The following is a 23296-nucleotide window of genomic DNA, read 5'->3' as shown; positions in this document are numbered from 1 at the left end:
GATTGGTTTTCAGGATGTTATGTTTCATAAATCCTTATTTGCTCAGATCAGGAATCTATCACATTTCAAGTGTTGGTAATGCCTGTGTAATTTACATTAAACAATCTTTTACAAGTTATCTATTGGCTCAGCACCTATAGCTCAGTAGTTAGGGCGCCAGCCACATACACCAGGGCTGGTGGGTTCCAACCACCCAGACCTGCTAAACAACAACAACTACAACAACAAAAAATAGCCATTGTGTTGCCACCTGTAGTCCCAGCTTCTTGGGAGGCTGAGGTAAGAGAATCATTTAAGCCCAAGAGTTTGAGGTTGCTGTGAGTTGTGATGCCACAGCACTGTACTGAGGGTAACATAGTGAGACTCTGTCTCAAAAAATAAATAAATAAAATAAAAGTTATCTATTGAGGCCAGTTGCAGTGGCTTACGCCTGTAATCCTAGCACTGTAGGAGGCTGAGGCAGGTGGATTACCTGAGCTTACGAGTTGAAGACCCGCCTGAGCAAGAGCAAGACCCCATCTCTGTTAAAAATAGAAAAAACAGCCAGACATGGTAGCACATGCTTATAGTCCCAGCTACTTGGGAGGATGAAGCAAGAGGATTGCTGAAGCCGGTAGTTTGAAGTTGCTGTGATGCCATAGCACTGTACCCAGAACAGCAGAGTGAGACTTTGTCTCAAAAAAAAAAAAAAGTATCTATTGAACAAATTTTGCTACAATTAGGAATACTTTAGAGAACTTAAAGTTGACTTTCTGGTATTCACATATGTACCTTAGAGCCATAAAAATTGTTTTAAAGTGAGATTTAAATCTTTTTTAAATCCACTTAGTTAGTTTGGATCTTCGTATGTGAAATGACTGAAAAATGATCTTACTTGTTCTCCCTGTTGGGAGGCAGCCTGGTGCAAGAGAGCTGCTCTGGCCTCAGGAGGCCCGGGTTTGGCTCCTAGCTTGGTCACTTTCTGCACACGAGACCGTGGCATGTTACTTAACTCCTCAGATCCTGTCTCCTCACATGTAAAATGGGGCAGTGATGCCGTTGTCAGGAAGTTGCCAGGGGACTGCCACAGACATTGTGGGGGAGGTACCTGGCCCACCACATGCACTCAGCATGTCCCCAGGCTGCAGGGCTTCTGCGTAGAAGCAAGGGATAATGCCAGCATCTTGCTGCTGTTCTTCCCAACTTCTGTCCCAGCCCAAGCTCCTGAGCTCCAGGCACATAGGCAGCTGCCCACTGCGCATCTACACCCAAAGCCAGCATGTGTAAAGCCAGCATCCCAGTCCCCATCTTGTTCATTGGCTCTGGTGGTTTGCTACCATGAGAAACAGAAGAGCTGTGTTAGACCTTCTTTCTTCCTCACCCACCTGCAGCTCATCCCGTCTTCACAGCTCTCCCTGAGCTTTCCCTCCTCCTACACCACCTCATTGCCTCTGCTGTCTTAACAACTGCGATGGCACCGTTCCTTGCCTCTGTGACACCAGTGTCATGTTCTTCCCTGAGTCAGTCCTCACCACTACCAGAGCGATCTCTGATTAATTTGTGATTATCAAATCTGGCCGTGAAGATTGCAGCTCAGAGTCCTTCAACAGTGTCCCTTATCTTCAGCATAAATCAGAACCTTTCAGCAATCTGGACCTTGCCTCATCCACATCATGCATCCTGCGCTTTATCCACGTGGAACTACTTGATGACTCCCACAGTATTGCGCTTTTGTGCCTTTCCACATATTGCTTCCTCTGCAGAACATTCTTTTAGTGAGCCCCCACCTCTGTGTAATTCTGGAAGGCTCATGCAGGGAGTTGCCTGTCCCTAGAAGCCTTTCTGACCCCTGAATTAGGTGTTCTTGATGCTGCTGCTTCAGCCTCCATGCACTGTGGCTGTGGCATGGACTGCAAGATATTCTGATTATCTCCTGACCAAACTCCTTTCTCAGTGAGTGAGTGAAGGAGGATGGGGGCTTTTATTACTTCATACCAGGTCTGTAAACCTCAAATGTATGGCTCAATCTACGTCAGTCCCTTTTCTTAGTCTAGAAAGGCCCAGGTACCAGGTGTGTGAAGGTCTAATGTTGTTCTATTGTTCATCACATCTTTGACCTGATGAAATGAGCTTTTCCTGTAGAAGCCACACCACTGTGTAAGCCATGGGGGTGGAGCAGAGAAGAGCTGGACTCTGGGGTCTGATGGGCTTGAGTTGGAGTTCCAATTCCCCGCCCAACACACCTGTGTAATTGGTAAATAAAAAGGTTTCCATGCCAAGCTTCAGGGAAATTTGTTAGTATGGGCCATCATCCCTAAGTCCGGTCAATTCTGAGGCCCTGAGGAGACCAGCTTGGCAGGCAGGTGGGGATACTTGGCCTCAGAAACTTGGTGAATTCACAGAAATACAGGTGACCCCTTTGAAACCTCTGGAGACCAGATATCATATCTTTCTAATTCCTAAAGTTTGAGCTTAAAAAGTTCATTGCTGGCCAGGCACAGTGGCTCATCCCTATAATCCTAGCACTCTGGGAGGCTGAGATGGGTGGATTGCCCTGAGCTCACAGGTTTGAAACCAGCCTGAGCAAGAGCGAAACTCCATCTCTAAAAATATTTGGGTGTTGTGGCGGGTCCCTATAGTCCTAGCTACTTGGGAGGCAGAGGCAAGAGAATGGCTTGAGCCAAGAGTTGGAGGTTGCTGTAAGCTGTGATGCCGTGGCACTCTACTGAGGGTAACAAAGTGAGACTGTGAAAAAAAAAAATTCATTGCCACGATCTACAAAATTAATTCAAGAGCTTGAGAAAATCATGCAGATTTCTTAAAGAGTGGATCTCAACTGGACCTGCTCTTTAATACATAAAAAAAAAAAAATAGAGCTGTCTGCCCCTTTCTACTCCTCCCCTCCAAGATTTAGATGAAGGAAATAGTACTTAACTGGGGTCTCTGCAGGCATCATGTACTAAGGAACCATAGGGAACTACAGAGTGGGGCACCCCTGTTCCAAGCAGTGGCTGAGGGCAACCTTCAGCTAGGAGGGATGAGGTCAGGTGTGCAGCTGGGTCAGATACCAGGTTTTGAGGATCCCTCCCTCAGCTTTTTTACTTTCTGGCCAAAAGTTCATGACTCCATAATGATGTTCTTTCTTTCTTTTCTCAGCCCATCTCTGAAATTTATAAATTGTTTATAAAAATCTTAACCAAGACTTTTTGTGAAACTATGCTTGTATTAGCCCACAGTGAAAATGAATATTTCTATTCTTTTGAGTTTACACTGCTGCAAGTAATTTAAAATGAACTTTCAGGATGTGTTAAGTCTTTCTTTGGGGAGTAGCATATAACACTGTGCTCCCTCTGGGCCAGGGAGCCCAGAACTAAGGGAGTCTTCAAGAGGTAGCAGCTGCCGGATCTCCAAATCCTGACTGTTAATTTTGGTAGTGCCTGTGCACATCTGCCAAGTGAGTCATGATCATTTTTGTGACACATCCTGAGAATTTTCCAGTGTTACTTAATAATGAGATTCAGGGAAACAGAGGATTAGATTTTAGGAAGTAGCTACTTTTTTTAAATGCAATCTAATATTTTCATGTATGAGTTATTTTCTTAATTGAGCTTTAGCCAGTTTTGATGTTGGAAATGTGTAACTTAAACCATTGTACAAAAAAAATAAACCAAGTGTATAGCAAAGGGGTCTATAGTTTGTCATTATCAAAGTCCCTACAGTTTGGCAAACAGAGCCCAACGTGGTCTGGATTCTGTTCCTCCCTGCCTTTTCTCTCTTCTTTTTTGCCCTCACTTACTGTGGTACCAGTCATGCCCCCACCTTAGGGCCTTTGCACATGATCTTACCGCTCCCCAGATTGCGTGTGTAGCTCCATGTCACTGAGAGCTTCATGGGTCAGCAACATCCCCCACAGCCCCTGCACCCCATACTGCTCTTGCCCTGCTTTACCTACAGAACAGGTCACTGTCAGACTTTTTTATATATTTATATGTTTAGTGTGTCTCCTTCCACTAAAATGGAAGTACCAGGGGGGTGAAGACTATGTCACTTTGGTTTCTAGGTATATCGCCAGGACCTAAAACAGTTCCTGGCACGTACTAGACAGTTAACATAAATATACGTGATGCAATAAGTCATAGAATTATTTATTTAGAATGGACTTTTTAGATCATTTACCAACCTTATTTTATAGGTTGGGAAACTGAGGCTCAGAAAAGTTATATGGCTTAACTCAAAATAAAACTGAATTATTTAAAACCTATTACAGCTTGAAAAATACATAGAACGTGTATATATAAAATACTCAGATCTGTTATCCAAGATGGGACAGAAGGCAATAAAAATAGGCTAATAACTTAAAAAGGTAGCAAGGAGAGACAATTACTCTGTAACAGCCAAGCTTTCAGATACAGAAGCCAGAGCTGTGTTCATCTCTGTAGCGTACAGCGTACCTTGCATGTGGTTATTGCTTAAGAAAAAAGTGTGTTGACAGATACAGGTTTGGTTTTTGTTAAATCCATCCATCTGTATCACTCTTTTTCCCCTATTCTCTCCCAAAATAGACATTTGCTGTTAAGACTTCTCTCTCAAAGCTCTTTTAGTTACACATTTAAACTACATTTAAGAGGTTTTGTTTTGTTTATGTCATTTTTTATGACTAGCTAAAAGGTTTGAACATGTGGCCTGGTCTCCAGAAAAATTCAGAGATACTTAGTTATTTTAGCTTCCTAGATGCAGCTGCAGCTAATAAAGCCAATAATTAATATTTCTAGCTCTCCACTTAGGAAAGAACCAAGTTGGCTTTGCTGGCCTAGATGATTCTGACCTCAGTGTTGTTTATGCTTACATAGACATCCTTGGAATCTTACTTTTGACAAAGAAGTTGTTTATAGTAGCATGATGTTTAGATACACAAAAGTAAGTTTGGGAGTGGGACCAATTAGCTTTAATGAAGCACAGCTGATGTTTGTGGTGAACTGAAGTAAACCCTAGAGATGCAGTGATAGTACTTTGATTTTGGAGTTGGAAGCCATAAATTCAGGGTTTGTTTAAGAAGGTATGAGAAGAGAAGTGAGCAAGCTACGTAAGATACAGAAGAAACCTGTAGTATAATATTTAGAAATAAACATATCCTACATCAAGCACACAAAGTAAAATGAGGTAATGGTGAAACTAACAGATGATAGATTAAGTGTGTATGTGACCAGAAAGGTATAAAATCAAAACCCTGAATAAAGAATTTTGCTACATGCCATCTCATACCATGTAGTCTGTTTCTTGACTTAATAATTACAGGAGCGAGTTTATAACCCATGGCAAAGCTGCTGTTCGTCCGCGTCTCCGGTTGCGCAAAGAAAACCTTTTTTCTTGTTCGTATAGATTTTAAAAATCCATTCTTGTGGGTCTTTAGATACCCTAAAAAAGGATTTAGGAAATGTAGTTTAGATCATAGAGAGAACATTCTCACCTGATGGCTCTTTGAAACCATACAAGTTCCCCTAGAAACTAATATGCACCCACAAAACAAAAAATAAAAAACAAAGCTCTAATTCTCCTTCCCACTGCTGACAGGAGTTCAGCTGCCCAGGGTTGCTCCTCTCCTCTGCTTTGTCCCCTTGGTGTAGAAATCTGTGATTGGTTGGAGGGCCCATTAATATCTGTGCCTCTGCTCTATCATAAGGCAACCCCGGAAGACTCAACTCTCATAACAGAAGTGGTGAAACAGCAGGTCTCTATACTCCATGGGTGGATAGGGACCCTGTGAGGGGATTCTTATTTTTTCTGATCATTGGCATTTAGCCAAAGTAAGTTGACTATTCCAAACGTCTCTACAAATCTGGCTGTGATGGATAAACATCATCTGTGGCACCCCTCCTGGGTGCCCATGCCGATGCTGAATCACTCCATGTCAGCTGGGTGTGTGGTCTGCCTTGGTTTTCTAGCAACAGCAATGGCTTAACATCCAGGTATGTGCTGTGCTCAGTCTCTCTCTCAAAACCCATTTGCAAGATTTTTGCCTGTGTTTGGAAGTTCAATCTAGGGTTACACGTAAGCAAGTAAATGTTTGTTTTTCTTCTTTTTGCTCACCTGCTTGGGATTTTGCTCAGGATTTAAGTTATTGGCCTCTTACATCGCTATAGCTAATTAGCTTATGGTCACGATGCACTCATGCACTGGGTCAAATTGTGTAATAGATTTTAGAGCTGTTTCTCACTCATGGGAAGGGACATCTTACAGACTACTCATATGTCTCAAGACCACATAGAGACCCAGGGCTGTCTCCGTCTCTTCAGAGTTCCAGAGCTGAGCTGCATCCACATCCACCGTTCCGTCAAGTCTCCTTGGAGATGAGAACATTTGGTCACCAAAGGTCATCTTAGCGTCACTCAGTTTGACCTGTCTGGCAGACAGGCAGTTTACAAAAGAAGAAATGTAGATGTTTTACAGACAGCCTACTTAACTGGCTATTAAATGTCAAAATTGGCTTTTTAATCTCCCAATTTGGCAAAAAGTAAAAATGTGTTATATTGCCTGGTTGGGTACCTCTCCACTCTCTGCTTTAAAGAAAGATCATAAAATTGGTACTGCCTTTCCCAGGCTTCCTGGTAATGTGTTTCAAAGTGAAGATATGTAAATCCTTTTACCCAGCTCTCCTACTTCGAGGAACTAAAAGCTAAAAATTAAGGGAAATGAATGGATTAAGGTCCTACTAAAGATGTGTATACAGAATTGTATTAGCGCCTAGCTCATGGTAGTCCCTGAAATAATTGAAAGGAGCAAGTAAAGTTTAAGCAGGAAAAGGAAGGTTAATTAACTATTAAGGGCTTATATAGCAAGCTGGGCCCCACCCTAGCAACTGTAGGCTCCATTGCAAGTACAGTTTTGGGATTTTATATACAATTTTGAGGGGTACCAGCTGCTTCTTGGAAATCTGTGTCTCCTAAAATACGGGGTTTCAGGCAGATGCCTGCGTCCTTGGTTCTTAGAGTGTTCTTGGTCCAAAAATGACCAGACACCCCAAAATAAGGCAAGCATGAAACAAAATTTATCGAGAAAGAGGAGGATTGGTTTACAGAGGAAGATCAAAGTATAGCCCTACAGAGCAAGATATATTCGCCAACAACAAGGAAAAGGCAAGGAAGCAAAGATGATGGCCAGTGGTTCTCTTGTATGCTGCCTGGGTCAGGCCTGCCTCGTGGCTCAGAGGTCACCTTGGGGCAGTCTGACTGTGCATGTGGACCTCCCAGGAGCCTCTCTGAAAGCCCATAGCAGGGGCGTTGACCACATGACAACTGATCTTAAAGCTGTTAGACCAAAGTTGTTAGTCTTGGCTCACCTTTAAGACTCTCTTGTACTTGTTGCTGGGCTACAGAGTCTTCTACATCCTTTTGCAGTTGATACACTAAGTTCTGATTGGGGTATTGGTAGGACGTTCCTTCTAGCAGGTATGAACAAATGCTTGGGACAAAACTAAGGTAGGAGGCACCCAAGAAGGAGGCCTGGGGCTTCCTTCCCGGAAGAGCCATTCCTAACGACCTACCTGACAATTGCGTCATTGTTTCAGTGGTAATACTTGGAAACAACCTAAGTTTTTTTAGGAACAAAGATTGAAATAAATTGCCGTATGTCTGAAGATTTTTATGGTGTAGTTAAAAGGAGTATTAATACAATATCACATGAGGCTGGATGTGTTGGCTCACGCCTGTAATCCTAGCAGTCTGGGAGGCTGAGGCAGCAGAATTGCTTAAGGCAAGAGGATTGTTTGAGACCAGCCTGAGCAACATGGAAAGACCTTGTTCCTACCAAAAAATTTTAAAAATTAGCTGGGCATCATGGTACATGCCTGTAGTGATGGGAGAGGCTGAGCTGGGAGGATCACTTGAGCCCATGGATTTTTGGGTTATAGTGATCTATGATTATACCACCATATTCCAGCCTAAGTAAAAAAAAAAAAAAATTCACGTGATGGCCCTATTAAGATATTTGTGATCTATTGCTGAATGAAAAAGTAAAAAAAAGAAACATTTTGCAAAACAATGTTAGGTCTAATCCATTTTTTTTTTTTTAACTTAAATGCATTTAGAAGTTAGGATAGGGGCAGCGCCTGTGGCTCAGTCGGTAAGGCGCCGGCCCCATATACCGAGGGTGGCGGGTTCAAGCCCGGCCCCAGCCAAACTGCAACCAAAAAATAGCCGGGCGTTGTGGTGGGCGCCTGTAGTGCCAGCTACTTGGGAGGCTGAGGCAAGAGAATCGCTTAAGCCCAGGAGTTGGAGGTTGCTGTGAGCTGGGTGAGGCCACGGCACTCTACCGAGGGCCATAAAGTGAAACTCTGTCTCTACAAAAAAAAAAAAAGAAGTTAGGATAAATGAAACTCTTAAACCATGGTATCACAAAGGAGTTTTTTCTTCTTTCTGCTCACCTGCATTTTCTGTCATTGCTACAGTCAGCAGCTATTTCTTAGTGTAATATTTTTAAAGTTCTCACCACCAGAGAAGGTGTGGCTCAGCAACGTTTGGTATACTGCTGGGATTGGGGGAGATGGAAGGGCAGCTGGGGGTGGGGTGGTAGGGGTGGGGACTGGCGAGTTTGGCCTGAATGAAATGCTGCACTGTCCCTCTGAAGCTAAATCAGAGCTGTGTGGGGATTCTCTTCAGAACTCTTTCACTCCTGTGGGGAGAACAAAGGACATCTTGTAGTCACAGATTTACTCTTTTTTATTTTATTTTATTTTTTTATTATTAAATCATAGTTGTGTACATTAATGCAATCATGGGGCACCATACACTGGTTTTATAGACCATTTGACACATTTTCATCACACTGGTTAACATAGCCTTCCTGGTATTTTCTTAGTTATCATGTTAAGACATTTATATTCTACATTTACTAAGTTCCCCATGTACCCTTGTAAGATGCACTACAGGTGTAATCCCACCAATCACCCTCCCTCTGCCAATCCTCCCCCCTCCATTCCCTTCCTCTCTCCCTTCCGCCTATTCTTAGGTTATAACTGGGTTAAGCTTTCATATGAAAGCCATAAATTAGTTTCATAGTAGCGCTGAGTACATTGGATACTTTTTCTTCCATTCTTGAGATGCTTTACTAAGAATATGTTCCAGCTCCATCCATGTAAACATGAAAGAGGTAAAGTCTCCATCTTTCTTTAAGGCTGCATAATATTCCATGGTGTCCATATACCACAATTTATTAATCCATTTGTGGATCGATGGGCACTTGGGCTTTTTCCATGACTTAGCAATTATGAATTGGGCTGCAATAAACATTCTGGTACAAATATCTTTGTTATAATGTGATTTTTTGGTCTTCTGGGTATATACCTAGTAGAGGAATTATAGGATTGAATGGCAGATCTATTTTTAGATCTCTAAGTGTTCTCCAAACATCTTTCCAAAAGGGAAGTATTCATTTGCATTCCTACCAGCAGTGTAGAAGTGTTGCCTTTTCTCCACATCCACGCCAACATCTCTGGTCTTGGGATTTTGTGCTATGGGCTAATCTTACTGGAGTTAGATGATATCTCAAAGTAGTTTTGATTTGCATTTCAAAGATGATGAACATTTTTTCATGTGTCTGTAGGCCATGCGCCTGTCTTCTTCGGAGAAGTTTCTCTTCAAGTCCCTTGCCCAGCCTGCAGTGGGATCCCTTGTTCTATTCTTGGTTATACGTTTGAGTTCTCTGTGGATTGTGGTTATTAAACCTTTGTCGGAGACATAACTTGCAAATACCTTCTCCCATTCTGAGGGGTGTCTGCTTGCTTTACTTACTGTGTTCTTGGCTGTGCAGAAGCTTTTTAGTTTGATCAGGTCCCAGTAGTATATTTTTGAAGCTGCTCCAATTGCCCGGGGGGTCCTCCTCATAAAATACTGGCCCAGACTGATTTCTTCAAGAGTTTTCCCTGCACTCTCTTCTAGTATTTTTATAGTTTCATGTCTTAAGTTTAAATCTTTAATCCAGTGAAAGTCTATCTTAGTTAATGGTGAAAGGTGTGGGTCCAGTTTCAGTCTTCTACAGGTCGCCAGCCAATTCACCCAGCACCATTTGTTAAATAGGGAATCTTTTCCCCACTGAATGTTTTTTTTTTTTTTTTTGTAGAGACAGAGTCTCACTTTATAGCCCTTGGTAGAGTGCCGTGGCATCACACAGCTCACAGCAACCTCCAGCTCCTGGGCTTACGCTATTCTCTTGCCTCAGCCTCCTGAGTAGCTGGGACTACAGGCGCCCGCCACAGCACCCGGCTATTTTTGTTGTTGTTGTTGCAGTTTGGCCGGGGCTGGGTTTGAACCCGCCACCCTCGGCATATGGGGCCGGCACCCTACTCACGAGGCACAGGCGCTGCCCTCCCACTGAATGTTTTTAATTGGCTTGTCAAAGATCAAATAACGGTAAGTAGCGGGACTCATCTCTTGGTTCTCTATTCTGTTCCAGACATCTACTTCTCTGTTTTTGTGCCAGTACCATGCTGTTTTGATCATTATCAATTTATAGTGTAGTCTGAGGTCTGGTTAGCGTGATTCCTCCTGCTTTGTTTTTATTTCTGAGTAATGTCTTGGCTATTCGAGGTTTTTTCTGATTCCATATAAAACGAAGTATTTTTTCAAGATCTTTAAAGTATGACTATTAAAGCTCCACTGTCATACTTTACAGATTTACTCTTAAATAAATCTTTGCCACTGTGGACCCATCCTTTTTAGTGCCGCTCTACCCCAGCAAAAACCATCTTTGCATCATTCAAGCAACTATTGCATTTAAAATTGCTTCACACACCCCTACCAAGGGCAGCGCCTGTGGCTCAGTGAGTAGGGCTCTGGCCCCATATACTGAGGGTCGCAGGTTTGAACCTGGCCCTGGCCAAATTGCAACAACAACAACAAAAAATAAAATAAATACAATTGCTTCACAAACTCTTCTGTGCACCATGTTGGTTTCCTCCCAGGAGTTTGTACAACTGATGACATTATTTGTTTATTTGCTTTTATCGTGAGGACAGGGAAATTATGTATCTTTGATAGATTTCCTGAAGATTTGTTAAAAAGAAATTAAAGGATAAGTGAGAGAACAGAAGATAAAAAAAAAAAATAAAAATAAATAAATCTTTGCCAGACATTATTAAAGAAAGACCTGTACCTTGTAGTTCCAGGAGCTTTATGAACTGTTTGATCTTCTTTCCAAGGACACTGCTGAAGATGTCAAGTAGTTGTTCTTCCTTTTTTTTCTTTTCTTTTTTTTTTTTTTTTTTTTTGAGGCAGAGTCTCACTGTGTCGCAGTGGCGTCACAGCTCACAGCAACCTCAAACTCTTGGACTTAAGTGATTCTCTTGCCTTAGCCTCCCAAGTAGCTGGGATTATAGGCACCTGCCACAACGCACGGCTGTTGTTTTTTTGTTGTTGTTGTTATTGTTGTTGTAGTTGTCGTCGTTGTTTGGCAGGCCCTACACTGGGTTGGAACCCACCAGTCCCAGTGCATGTGGCTGGTGCCCTAGCTGCTGAGCTACAGGCACCGAGCCAAGATGTCAAGTTCTTATTTTATAGAGCTATTATACAAGGCATCCCAAAAGTCACATGTACCTTTATTTACAAAATATTCATTACAACATTGCATGTTGGCCGTGCCTCTTTCTACACACACACACACACACACACACGAAGTTTTCTCTTCCACTCATGGTGAACACATTTCAAGATATCTGTTGGTTTTTGTCTATGTATGATGACATTTTGGACACCCTGCAGGTTATTTATGCACAAAGTTAAAGTGACTGCTCCAGTTTTTTAAGTCAGAAGTGAATGAACGTATGCTTATCAAAAACAGAATGTAGACATACAGGGGTATGTACATAGTAACATAAAAAGGTAGAGTCCCCCCTTTCATAGGATGGGTTTGTCTGCATGTAGATAATCAATGTTAACTTCCTGTCTTTCTCTTTTGTGTGCATCTGCATATACAGTGAGGGTGAGAATGAATATATGCAAAATAGTCTTGAAGTTTTTTTTTCCAACTTAAATTGGAACCCAGTATATATATTACTGTGCCACTTAAAACTTTTCATTAATGTCTCAATGTCTTTGCTCACATTTCATATGAAGAATCTGAGTAACAGACCATATACTTTTGATATTATGATAAAATGGATTTGCCCTTACTGCATGTCTTGGAATAAAGGGGTACGCAGATTGTCAAAAACTTAACCATAAGTTATTTTTTCCAAAGTTTAGCTACCAGTCTATTCTCTGGAATTCTGAACCACATGGAAGATTCAATAAATAATTATAGAACTAATTTCACAAAAGCACCAAAAGACTGTGATAGTCCTAGTAGTACTTTTTTCAACTCTACCTATAAAGAATTTTGAGCTTTTTTTTTTCCCCTGAAGGAAATTTGCATTTCATCAAAGGGAAAATCAACTGTAATTTTTTTCCAGGTTCTCTCATTAATGAGTGCTTTAACAGTAGGCACTTTCCTTTCAAGCCTCTGTTTCTTCTTCAGGGGAATGCTACAGGATCTCAACATCCTCTGATTCTGTCTCCTTACCTCCATAGCAGCTAAGGTCTGGGTGTCCTTAGGGTATGGTGACGAGTTAGTGCCCTGCCCAGCCAGGTATATGCAAGATAAGGTGCCTGCAGGTGTTCTGAATCGTGCCAGAGGTCAACTGGCAGCAAGACAGTGGCTGGGAAGCTGTGAACGCCTTCCACGTTTTTTACCGAGAGTATGGTTAATTTATTAAATATCTTACCCCAGATCTGCCTTCCTGTGCCCAATATTGTTTTTTCGTGATTTACTTTAAAATTCCAGTGTTCAGATCCTCCTCTCCCCACCTTGACTTTTCTTTGCACAAAGTGTGCATGTGGTGATCATGATATTGAACAGGTTACCCAACTGGTATTTCATGATATGTTAGCTTTGAAAGTCAGTGTTCTCTGCCAAATAATTATCTTCACTTTCAGAATGTGAATTAGGTGTGATGAAGGGTTTCAGATATAATGCAGGAATCTCTTTTTTGATTCCTTTTGTATGTGTAAGAACTGTTCACATGTCTTCCTTGATTCAGTGGCCAAGGGCAAGTGCTTGGCAGTCATAAGCCTTCAGCAAGTGTTCAGGAAGGAAAAATTCTGCATGATTATCACTCCCACCTTGCTGCTTGAAAGATACCATTTCCCTTTCATGCCTCCCCCACCCCCTTTTTCCCCTCTTGCTTCCATGTGATATCATCATGTTCTAAAGAACAGAAAAAGTGATGTATGCTGACCCCTCTTTCTTCCAAAAAAAGAAAAGCACTGTGTATGTCGGTAGCACTCCACTGCCTCCCCCCAAATCTGCATTTACTCTCCTTTCTGTTCATTCTTCTCTTTTATTGCGGAATGAGGAAAAGATAAAAGAATCAGAGAAAAGAGGCAAGAACAAGGCAGCAGGCCAAGGTGGGAGATAAGAGAAAAGGAATTGAAACATTGAACTTGGTGCTTCACTTATGTGGATGTGGGACCCAGGTAGAGCTTGCTGGCCAGTTGGTGGGATTCATGGGTGAAACACCAGATCCTCCAGGAGCTTTGGAGTCTGAAGGGCCAGTGGTAATACTCCGACATTGAGGATGGGGTGGGATTCTGGCCATGGAAGGGCAGCCCTAGGAATGCCTAGATTCTTTTTTTTTCTTTTCTTTCTTTTCTTTTTTTAAGACAGAGTCTCATTCTATTGCTCCTGGCTAGAGTGCCCTGGCATGATAGCTCATACCAGCCTCAAACTCCTGGGTTCAAACTGTCTTCCTGCGTCAGCCTCCCAAGTCTCTGGGCCTACAGGAGCCATCGCACCAGGCTATTTTTCTAATTTTAGTAGAATTTAGGGATCTCACGCTTGTTAAGGCTGGTGTCAAACTCCTGAGCTCAAGCAGTCTACCTGCTTTGGCCTCCTAGGGTGCTAGGATTACAGGTGTGAGTCTCTGCACCTGGCTGGAATCTCTAGATTCTGCTCTGGGTTAGGACATATTTCCCCACCAGAGACCTTTCTCCTCAGGACCCTCTTTGAAACATGGTTGTTTTGGGCTTTCTCTTGGAGTTGTTAAACCACAGGAAATGCCTGTAAGGAGATTTAAAGCCAAAGTGATAGTATGGATCAAACCTTGGAGTGGCTGAAGTTCAGAGTCCTCCAGGCTTACAAAGAGGTGCTATTTCCCAACTTCTAAGCAAACCCTGCCTTTGGTTGCCCAGAGGCGGCTGCTGTTGCTTTCTCCTGACCTGTGGCTCAGTAAAAAATAGCAAGGTACTTATGACAATGCCTGGCTCAGACCTCGATAGGGGTGGGTGGGGGGGGATCTCTGAGAAGAGGTAAAGGCAACTCCAATGGTCAGAACTGAGTCTCTCATGGGAGGATTTTCTGGGGCTTTCAGCTGACCTCTAGTAAGGGTCACTGTATGCAAATAGGTGCATGGGGTGGCAGAAAGCCATGTTTTAAAACCTAGCTCTGCCTCTTACTAGATGTGTGCCCTTGGGCAAGTCTTTCCACACCTCTACACTGCAATACCCTCAGTTGTAAAATGGGAAGAATGATGCACCTTCATCTGTGGAGATGCTGCAGGTTAGACAAGACGGAATGAAGCCCTTGGCATATGCTGGTGCTGGGCCCAGTTCCTCTCCCCTCACTCCTACAAGTAGAACTAGACAGTTATCTAGTTTCTAAGGCAACAGGGAAGCAGAGGATAGTGCGCTTTAAAACAATCCTTTTTATTTTATTTTGGGGGATTTTGGGATTTTTTTGAGACAGGCTCTTGCTTTATCCCCTTGAGTGCTGTCATGATAGTTCACCATAGCCTCAAGCTTCTGGGTTCAAGTGATCCTCCTGCCTCAGCCTTCTGAGTAGTGTACTAAAGGTGCCTACCACCACAACCCAGCTAATTTTTCTCTTTTTAGTAAAGACAGGGTCTTGCTCTTCTTCAGGCTGGTCTCCAACTCCTGGGCTCAAGTGATCCTCCTGCCTAGGCCTCCCAAAGCTCTAGGATTACATATTTGAGCCACTGCACCCAGTCGACATGCCATTTTTCCACAAAGGCAGTATGCTGGTCACTATTTCCATCCTGGGAGCTCAGCTGGCTTTGTAGTGTGGTAGCAATAGCAGGACTCATGTGAGGCTTCCAGTGTTATGCCCAGGCATCTGTACAGTAAAAGGAAATAAACTGACAGATTTGGTTCCCACTACATGATGGCAAATATGGGTACAACTTAGCAGCTGGTTCACAGGGATTTGGGCAGACTTGGCATCTGGCATTAGTATTTGACGTGGAGATAGGAATGATTTGGAGACTTAAAGCCATGCAAGGAAATGATTGACACATCTTGACATGTCTTGTTCCATCCTGTGAGGGGTCCCCACCACTTCCCCCAGCTGCAGAGACTCTGAGTCATCCCACAGCCGCTGTAAAGCCACTTTATTGTTGGTCAGTTTTCCAGGCAGGCAAAACAGCAGTTTTGGTTTTCTAGGCCAGCAAAACAGCGGTTTTACTGTTACAGTTGCTACTGTTTGGGCAGCAGAGTTAAATCTGGGGCCTGCAGCCTGGGTTACAAATCAAAGGCAGAGGAGCACTGTTGCCTTCCCAAACACACATCTTGAGAAGGCCAGTCAGTGGGATTATTAGTCTCATTTCCTGAGCCCACAGATTTTTACATTTCCCTTTCTGCAGACAAGCCAGCATCTTTCCTACTAAACAGAGTATTTATAGCTTTTTTTCCTCCTCCATAGCTGCTCCTTTAGTGGAATTAAAAACAGATCTCTTGCATTTGTGGAACTTTATCTTATATCCACTTTCACCTCGAGAACTCCAGCCGGCCTCCCCCCACACGGCTGCGTTAGCGGCCTTCGACCCTGCACACCAGCGCTGAAGTCTTACCTCTTCTTCCCTAGATCGTTCCCCACTGGCTGGGCAGCCGTCTTCACTAATTTGCTTTTAATCCATCCTCCTCTTGTCCTCATCTCAGTTTCTGCCATTCTCTTGTCCACCCTGGTTACCTGTCGCCTCTGGTCACATATGGTCCACAGATGTGTTCAGTTTGGCTGGCATGCTGCAGACCCACACAGTTAATTGGTTTAGAAAAACTTAATTGTCTGCTTATATAAACCAAGAGAGTTCATATAAAAATTCAGATCACCAGCCTCACCTGAAACGGGTTGGTCTCCCAAAATTAGGCCAGCATTCCTGCACGCGCTGTGAGCTGGAGCCAAGTGGCTGCCAGGCCGTTAGGTGGGCACACATTGTCTAGGCTTCTAGTCTCTGTGCAGCCTGCTACCAGGTGCAGGGCCCTGGAGGCCTTTGGGTTGTGACTCTTCATTTTAGAACGTGCCCCTTTTCCTGTATCTTCCCTGCTGCCTCTCAGCCTCTTGAATTGAATATAAGTTCCTCACCTGGAATTCCATAGTGTCCTGGCATTCCATAGTGTCCCACAATGATTCTCAACCTGAACAGGTATTAGAATCACCTGGAAGGTTAAAGAGGCGATTTCTGGCACCTCCCCTGTCTAGTCTAAGTTAGTAGTTCAAGGGATGGAGAGGGGGTACTCAGGAATCTGTACCTGAAAGCCCGCTGGTAATTCTAGTGCTGATGGCCTAGGGTATATAATTTTATAAACACGGTTACAGTATGTTCTGGCAGGCCTTCCTAGCTTTTCTTTAGTTTCAGGTCCAGAATTCCTAGAGCAGCGGTTCTCAACATTCCTAATGCCTCAGCCCTTTAACACAGTTCCACAGGTTGAGAGCCGCTGTCCTAGAGGTCAGTTGCTGGCCCAGACCCCGTTAGATTCCTTTCCTCTCCCACCAAATGGCAGCTGATACAAACACCACGTGAGACTGGAGGGGAGAGAGGAAAGAGGAGCTGGGCTGACCGCCTGGCCTTCTCTTCCGTGTCCTATCCATCACACTCTGATTAAGGTGCCAGAGTAAGACTCAGTGTATAGTTTTATACACTGGTCCAGCTTAGAGGTTTGTTTATACTATATTAAAGATTTACCATGAGCCCATCCTTCATTTACATCTTATCAGTGGAAGAATATTGGGAAGTTGTAAAAATAAGACCAAAGAAGTTTGGGTTTATATGTTCTCCTTAGAGATGAATGCCACCTTTCACAGCAGCTTCACAAAAGCCCATTCATTTTATTTACTAAGAATATCACCTTTGTATTCATTTATGTTTTATTATCCCCCTACTTCGAAAAGATAGCAAGTGATTTCGTGATTGTGCACTGAAATTGTTAAAAAGGGCAAACGCTCGTCAGGATAAAGGAGGCCCAGCTTCAGTATAGAACTTGAATGTTCGCTTTCCTTTTTTAGAGATTCGTGACCCCCAGTCATCATGAGCAACCCATTCACACACATTGCTGAGCCACTGGATCCTGCACAACCAGGAAAGAAATTCTTCAATCTGAAAAAATTGGAAGATTCACGATATGGTAAGTACAGGGCTCTGTGATGTAATTGCTCTGATAAGAATTGGAATCACGGGCGGCGCCTATGGCTCAGTCGGTAGGGTGCTGGCCCCATATGCCGAGGGTGGCGGGTTCAGACCCGGCCCCAGCCAAACTGCAACCAAAAAAAAACAGCCGGGCATTGTGGCGGGCGCCTGTAGTCCCAGCTACTTGGGAGGCTGAGGCAAGAGAATCGCTTAAGCCCAGGAGTTGGAGGTTGCTGTGAGCTGTGTGAGGCCACCGCACTCAACCAAGGGCCATAAAGTGAGACTCTGTCTCTACAAAAAAAAAAAATAATAATAAAGAAAGAAAGAAAGAATTGGAATCACATTTGCATAATAATTAGGAATGTTGGAAGAGGAAATAGTGGAGAATGGGTGAAGTTCTCTTACATTAGTCATTTTTAGGGAGGTAATAATGATTATATACCTGTAACATTTACTCAACACTTTCTTGTATATAGAGCATTTGTACATTTATATGACATCACTTAATCTGAATAGCAGCCTGTGGGGCTGTGTTTATAAAAATCAAAGAAGTCCTGAGGAAGCCAAGCCCCAGAGTCAATGTTACGTGATCAGATTATAAGTGGGTGTGTTGCAGAAGAGGAGAATAAGAACATATGTCTATTTTTATTCAAATTCCCTACTTTTTCTACCTTTGCACTATCTTTCCAGATAATATGGGTGAATAATTTTTATACATCAAGATGGAACTTTTGTTTTATAAATAAAATGATTTTTCTTATGAATTACCATTGTTTTATACTAGACATTCCAGTTGCCACTGGCCATGCTTCCTAGTGTTTAAGGTTTTATTTCCCTTTGAAAGATGCACATGCTTATATTCTGGTCTTAATTACACTAATTGTGAATGGGGTTATTTTGTTAATTTCTTGACCATTAGTTTGCATGAGAATATTACTTGCATGTATACGTGTGTGTGTATACATTTCTACCTGACACTTAATACTCTAAAAGTCTAGATGGTGAGAAGGGATGACTTAAGGAAATCTTCCTGTTATTGGGATCCAAAGCATGACAATTATTTCATATGAAAAAGTAAACTGTAATATTTTATTTTTACCTAGTCTATAAGTATTTCCAGTTATTGAATGTCTCTTAAACCCATTCAATATCCATGTATTTTAAACTATTGATCACTTTACCTTCTTTCCTTTTTGGGAAGAATAGTCTGATGCCTTGTATTACGTTAATCTAGAGATTGACTTTGAAGAGCTTTTATAATAAGGTGATTTTTTGTTGGGGTTTCTTCTTGACTCCTAGGACGCTTACCATTTTCAATCAGAGTTCTCCTGGAGGCAGCTGTTCGGAACTGTGATGAGTTTCTGGTAAAGAAAACTGATGTTGAAAATATCCTAAACTGGAATTTCATGCAGCATAAGAACATAGAAGTGCCATTCAAGCCTGCACGCGTCATCCTGCAGGACTTTACGTGAGCCCCTTGTCACTTTGCTCTCCCTTCCCTGCCTCTCTTGTCAGCCTTTCAAGAAAGCTTTTTTAAAAAATAAAACAATGGAAAAAGAAAAAAACAAGACCACCTTACTGTGACTATATAATTTATCACCCATACCCAGATACTTTTGAAAGCAAAAGGGAGCCATTTCCCCTGGCAGCAAGGGTAAAGTGGAGTTGTCTGAGTCAAACTGGGCTGTGTAGTCACCCTGTCATTTCTAGTGGCGAAGGTCATCGTCCTTGATCTTGAAGATCCTAGTCCTGAGTCCCCAAAGTAAAGGTGGATTAAATAGCACAGAACAGAGCTATTTTGGAGTCTTTTCTCCCACATTTCTTATTGTCCAGGGAGCCAGGTTTCAAACAGCTGTATTGACACACTGACCAGGTATCTGCATGGGAGCGAGCAGTCCCCCAGGGCTGCCCGTTACTGCTGAACCTCAGCTGCGTCCTCTGTTCCTAGGGATCCTCACTCCCCATCCTGGCCTCTTTTTTGAGACTTATTATCTTTCCATTTTTAAATGATGTTATTTTGTACCTTCTAGAGACCCAATTTCGTTTTCTAGAAGAAGATCACACACATTTTATACTTTTTAAGATAATAAGCAGGAAGAATTCACTTCACATGAATTTGATTGACAGCCTACTTTTCTGAATTTCCATCTTTTGAAATTGGGTGTGAAGTTGAAGGTGTGGTCTGAATGTCTTCTCCAAGTCTTCGTCAGCTCACCATGTGAATGGGAAGAAGTCTTGGCAGTAAGAGTTCCGATCCTCTGTTTAGAGCGTTATTGTCCTAAAATTTAATACAGTGATAACCTTGTAATGGAGATACTACTCTTTCGTGGTACTTATCACGTAAGTGATTTCTGCTCAAGGAAATAAGCTTGGAAGGTTTCACTTTTCCAAGTCACCCATTGTTAGCTCCTCTGATGAAATAGTCCCTGGTTAATATTATTACAGGGAGCAAAAGCTGAACAATGCCGTTAACACACGTGGAAGCCTTATTTTCTGCTTAATTCTCTTTCTTTTTTTCAGGGGTGTGCCAGCTGTGGTGGACTTCGCTGCAATGCGTGATGCTGTGAAAAAGTTAGGAGGAGATCCAGAAAAAATAAACCCGGTCTGTCCCGCTGATCTTGTAATTGATCATTCCATCCAGGTTGATTTCAACAGAAGGTGAGAGTTTAGAATGAATTCCTGGGTTTTCTGCTTTGTGCAAAACCTCGGAATACAAGTCTTTTTTTTTTTTTGAGACAGAGCCTCAAGCTGTCACCCTAGGTAGAGTGCTGTGGCATCACAGCTCACAGCAACCTCCAACTCCTGGGCTCAAGCGATTCTCCTGTCTCTGCCTCCCAAATAGCTGGGACTACAGGCACCTGCCACAATGTCCGGCTATTTTTTGGTTGCAGCTGTCATTGTTGTTTGGTGGGCCCAGGCTGGATTCGAACCTGCCAGCTCAGGTGTATGTGGCTGGCGCCTTAGCCACTTGAGCCAGAGGCACCAAGCCAGAATACAAGTCTTTTTAAAAAAAAACAAACTATGTATATGTACTTAAATAGAAGAAGAAAATCTTTAAAAGTATCTTTAAGAAAGCTCAAACTTAATATAGATTTTCCAGTGAAGATTTTTTTAGGGGGTGGCTTTTTTTAATCTTTTCTTTTTTTTTAATGTGTTTACTTCTTGGGTTGGAGCAGCCTGTGAGCCTGTGTTGGAATACAGCTTGAAGTTTGGGTGACACACACACACACACACACGCACGCGCGCACAGCTCTGCTACAAGATCTTGTCAAGACAAGCATGTGTTTGAATTTAAAAGAGTTTGGTTTTTTTCATTCACTGAAAACTTATTTATTCCTTTTTGATCTTAAGTAACTATTTAATGTCTGGCAATTCTGCCGCTCCATGTGAGTTTCCATAATGCCTATCCCTTTCTTTTCCTTCATTCTAAGTAGCAGTGGAGTAATGGGCAATATCCTCTGTTCTCTTCCTGCCAAAATCCTCCAGGCCAGCTTAAATCCTCCTATGTTAGGAATTCCTCTCTCCCCAGCCTTTTCAGCTGCCTTGTGGCTAGAGGACTTACTGTCTGCAGTGGGCCTCTAGTCCTTAAAGGAAGTTGTCACTAGAGTTGCTCCCAAATGCATGTAAATAGCCACTTAATATACCAAACTGTGTGACCTTGAAATTATCCTTGAGGCTTGGTGCCCATAGTTCAGTGGTTAGGGTGCCGGCCACATACACTGGAACTGGTGGGTTTGAACCCAGCCTGGGCCTGCTAAACAACAATAATAACAACTATAACAAAAAGAGGCTGAGGCAAGAGAATTGCTTAAGTCCAAGAGTTTGAGGTTGCTGTGAGCTGTGTTGCCATGGCCCTTGGGCACTCTACCAAGGGCAACATAGTAAAACTCTGTCTCAAAAAAAAAAGAAAAGAGAAGAAATTAAGAAATTATCCTTGAGTTAAGTGAGAATCTTGCTAAATGATTTAGGTGGCCGTAACACCTTTAGAAGGGGAAAAACAATCTCTGAGGATAGTTGGGTTTCTCTTTTTTGCTATCTTTTCACCTTTGACATTCAGAGGTGTACATATTAAATACTTTATCAAAAACTTTTACAGAAAAGAAAATTGAACATGGGAATATGTAGTTGCAAACTAGCGACTAAGTGGCTATTTACTACTAGCGACCTAGTTGCAAACTAGGTCTGACCTCTTAACAAACTTTAAAATGAAGTACTTCTTAAGCAAAATGCATGTAGCATTTGTATCCTAGCCCATCAAAAAGATGACTGTCTAAATTCTGTGATATTAAGCAGGGTCAGTCATGGTGGCTCAGACATGTAATCCTAGCACTTTGGCAGGAGTGTCTCTTGAAGTCAGGAGTTTAAGACCAGCCTGGGCAACATAGTGAGACCTCAACTCTACAAAAAAAAAAAAAAGAAAGAAAGAAAAGAAAATTAACTGGTCGTGGTGATGCATGCCTGTGGTACTACCCTGTTTCCCCGAAAATAAGACATCCTCCAAAATAAGACCTACTCACAGGAAAGATAAGACGTCCCCTGAAAATAAGACCTAGCGCATCTTTGGGAGCACACCTTAATATAAGACACTATCTTATTTTCAGGGAAAAAAGGTAGCTACTTGGGAGGCTGTGGCAGGAGGATTGCTGGAACCTAGGAATTGGAAATAAAAGTGGGATATGACTGCACCCCAGCCTCAGCAGTAGAGCAAGACATAACCCTGGGAAAAAAAGAAAGTCAAGTAGCAATGGAGTAATGGGCAATTTTCCTGGCTCAGTTATCCCTAAATCTTATTCCAAAAAAGCCTTTGCTTTAAATTAGAAGTGTTGGGAGCAAATCTTTGGGTTAAAATGGCATCAGAATATTAAACAGTGTTACGCATTTCCAGTCCCCTGTGAGATACACAACCAGGGCTACTCTGTTCCATTTGTGTTTCTTTTGGGGCCCAGGCTGAAGGAAAAAGCAGTTGTCTGATGATCAGAGAAGTTCAAGAGGGCAAGTGGAAATACGTAACATCTCTTAGGGCAATGGTTCTCAAACTTCTTAATGCCACGGCCCTTTAATACAGTTACCGTGGGTCGTGACCCACAGGTTGAGAACCGCTGTCTTAGGGCCTTGATGAAGGCCAGCACAGAATCATTTCTGTTCACAGTGCCATTGAAAGCATGTCGCATGCTTGAGCCCAAAGTCTGGGTAGGGAAGTACAGTCTGTCTTTTGTAGAAATAACTGCAAGATTGCACAACAAAGTTTGGATACAGGGAGGGCAGTCAGGTACTGTGAAGAGGCTAGCATCTTGACCTAGAACTGTGGTTACATAAAGTTATCAGCTATCAGTGGAGAAGGAAATAACTCCTACATAAATGCTGGGAAAATTATTTAATGCAGGGAACAGTTCGTATAAATTAAAGCATAAATGATTAAAAATTTTGGAAGAAAATTGAAGTATTTATGTGTCACATGTCTTGATGAAAAGAACTTTAACTAAATTTAGAATCAATGAATGAGGCTGGGCACAGTGGCTCACACCTGTAATCCTAGACTCTGGGAAGCTGATGGCTTGATTGAGCTCAGGAGTTCAAGACCAGCCTGCTCAAGCATGACCCCCATCTTTCCTAAAAATAGAAAAACCTAGCCGGGGATGGTGGTGCATGCCTGTAGTCCCAGCTACTAGGAAGGCTGAGGCAAGAGAATTGCTTGAACCCCAGAGTTAGATGTTGCTGTGAGCTACAATGATGCCATAGCACTCTACCCAGGGTGGCAGAGTGAGACTCAATCTAAAAAAAAAGAAAGCAATAAAATAAACAAGGAAAAATAAAGAAATAATGAAAAATGTTGTAGTTTAATGTAATGATTTCAATATTAAAAGTTTAATTATC

At 42.5% G+C, this 23296-nt stretch overlaps 1 protein-coding gene across 3 annotated transcripts in view; it reads left to right on the top strand.

Moving 5' to 3' along the window:
• The window catches only part of ACO1 (aconitase 1), a 62750-nt gene that overhangs the window by 6388 nt on the left and 33066 nt on the right, over positions 1–23296 (top strand). For all 3 annotated transcript variants that reach the window (XM_053571033.1, XM_053571042.1, XM_053571024.1), the window contains 3 exons: positions 17302–17420; positions 18722–18890; positions 19943–20080. In XM_053571033.1, the coding sequence (XP_053427008.1) occupies positions 17324–17420; positions 18722–18890; positions 19943–20080 (404 nt within the window). In that variant the 5' untranslated portion in view covers positions 17302–17323. The remainder of the gene's footprint in view (positions 1–17301; positions 17421–18721; positions 18891–19942; positions 20081–23296) is intronic.

The sequence above is a fragment of the Nycticebus coucang genome, chromosome 2 (assembly GCF_027406575.1).
Source record: "Nycticebus coucang isolate mNycCou1 chromosome 2, mNycCou1.pri, whole genome shotgun sequence".
Lineage (NCBI taxonomy): Eukaryota > Metazoa > Chordata > Mammalia > Primates > Lorisidae > Nycticebus > Nycticebus coucang.
The sequence above is the reverse complement of the archived record's forward strand: the minus strand, read 5'-3'. Positions and strand labels throughout refer to the sequence as shown.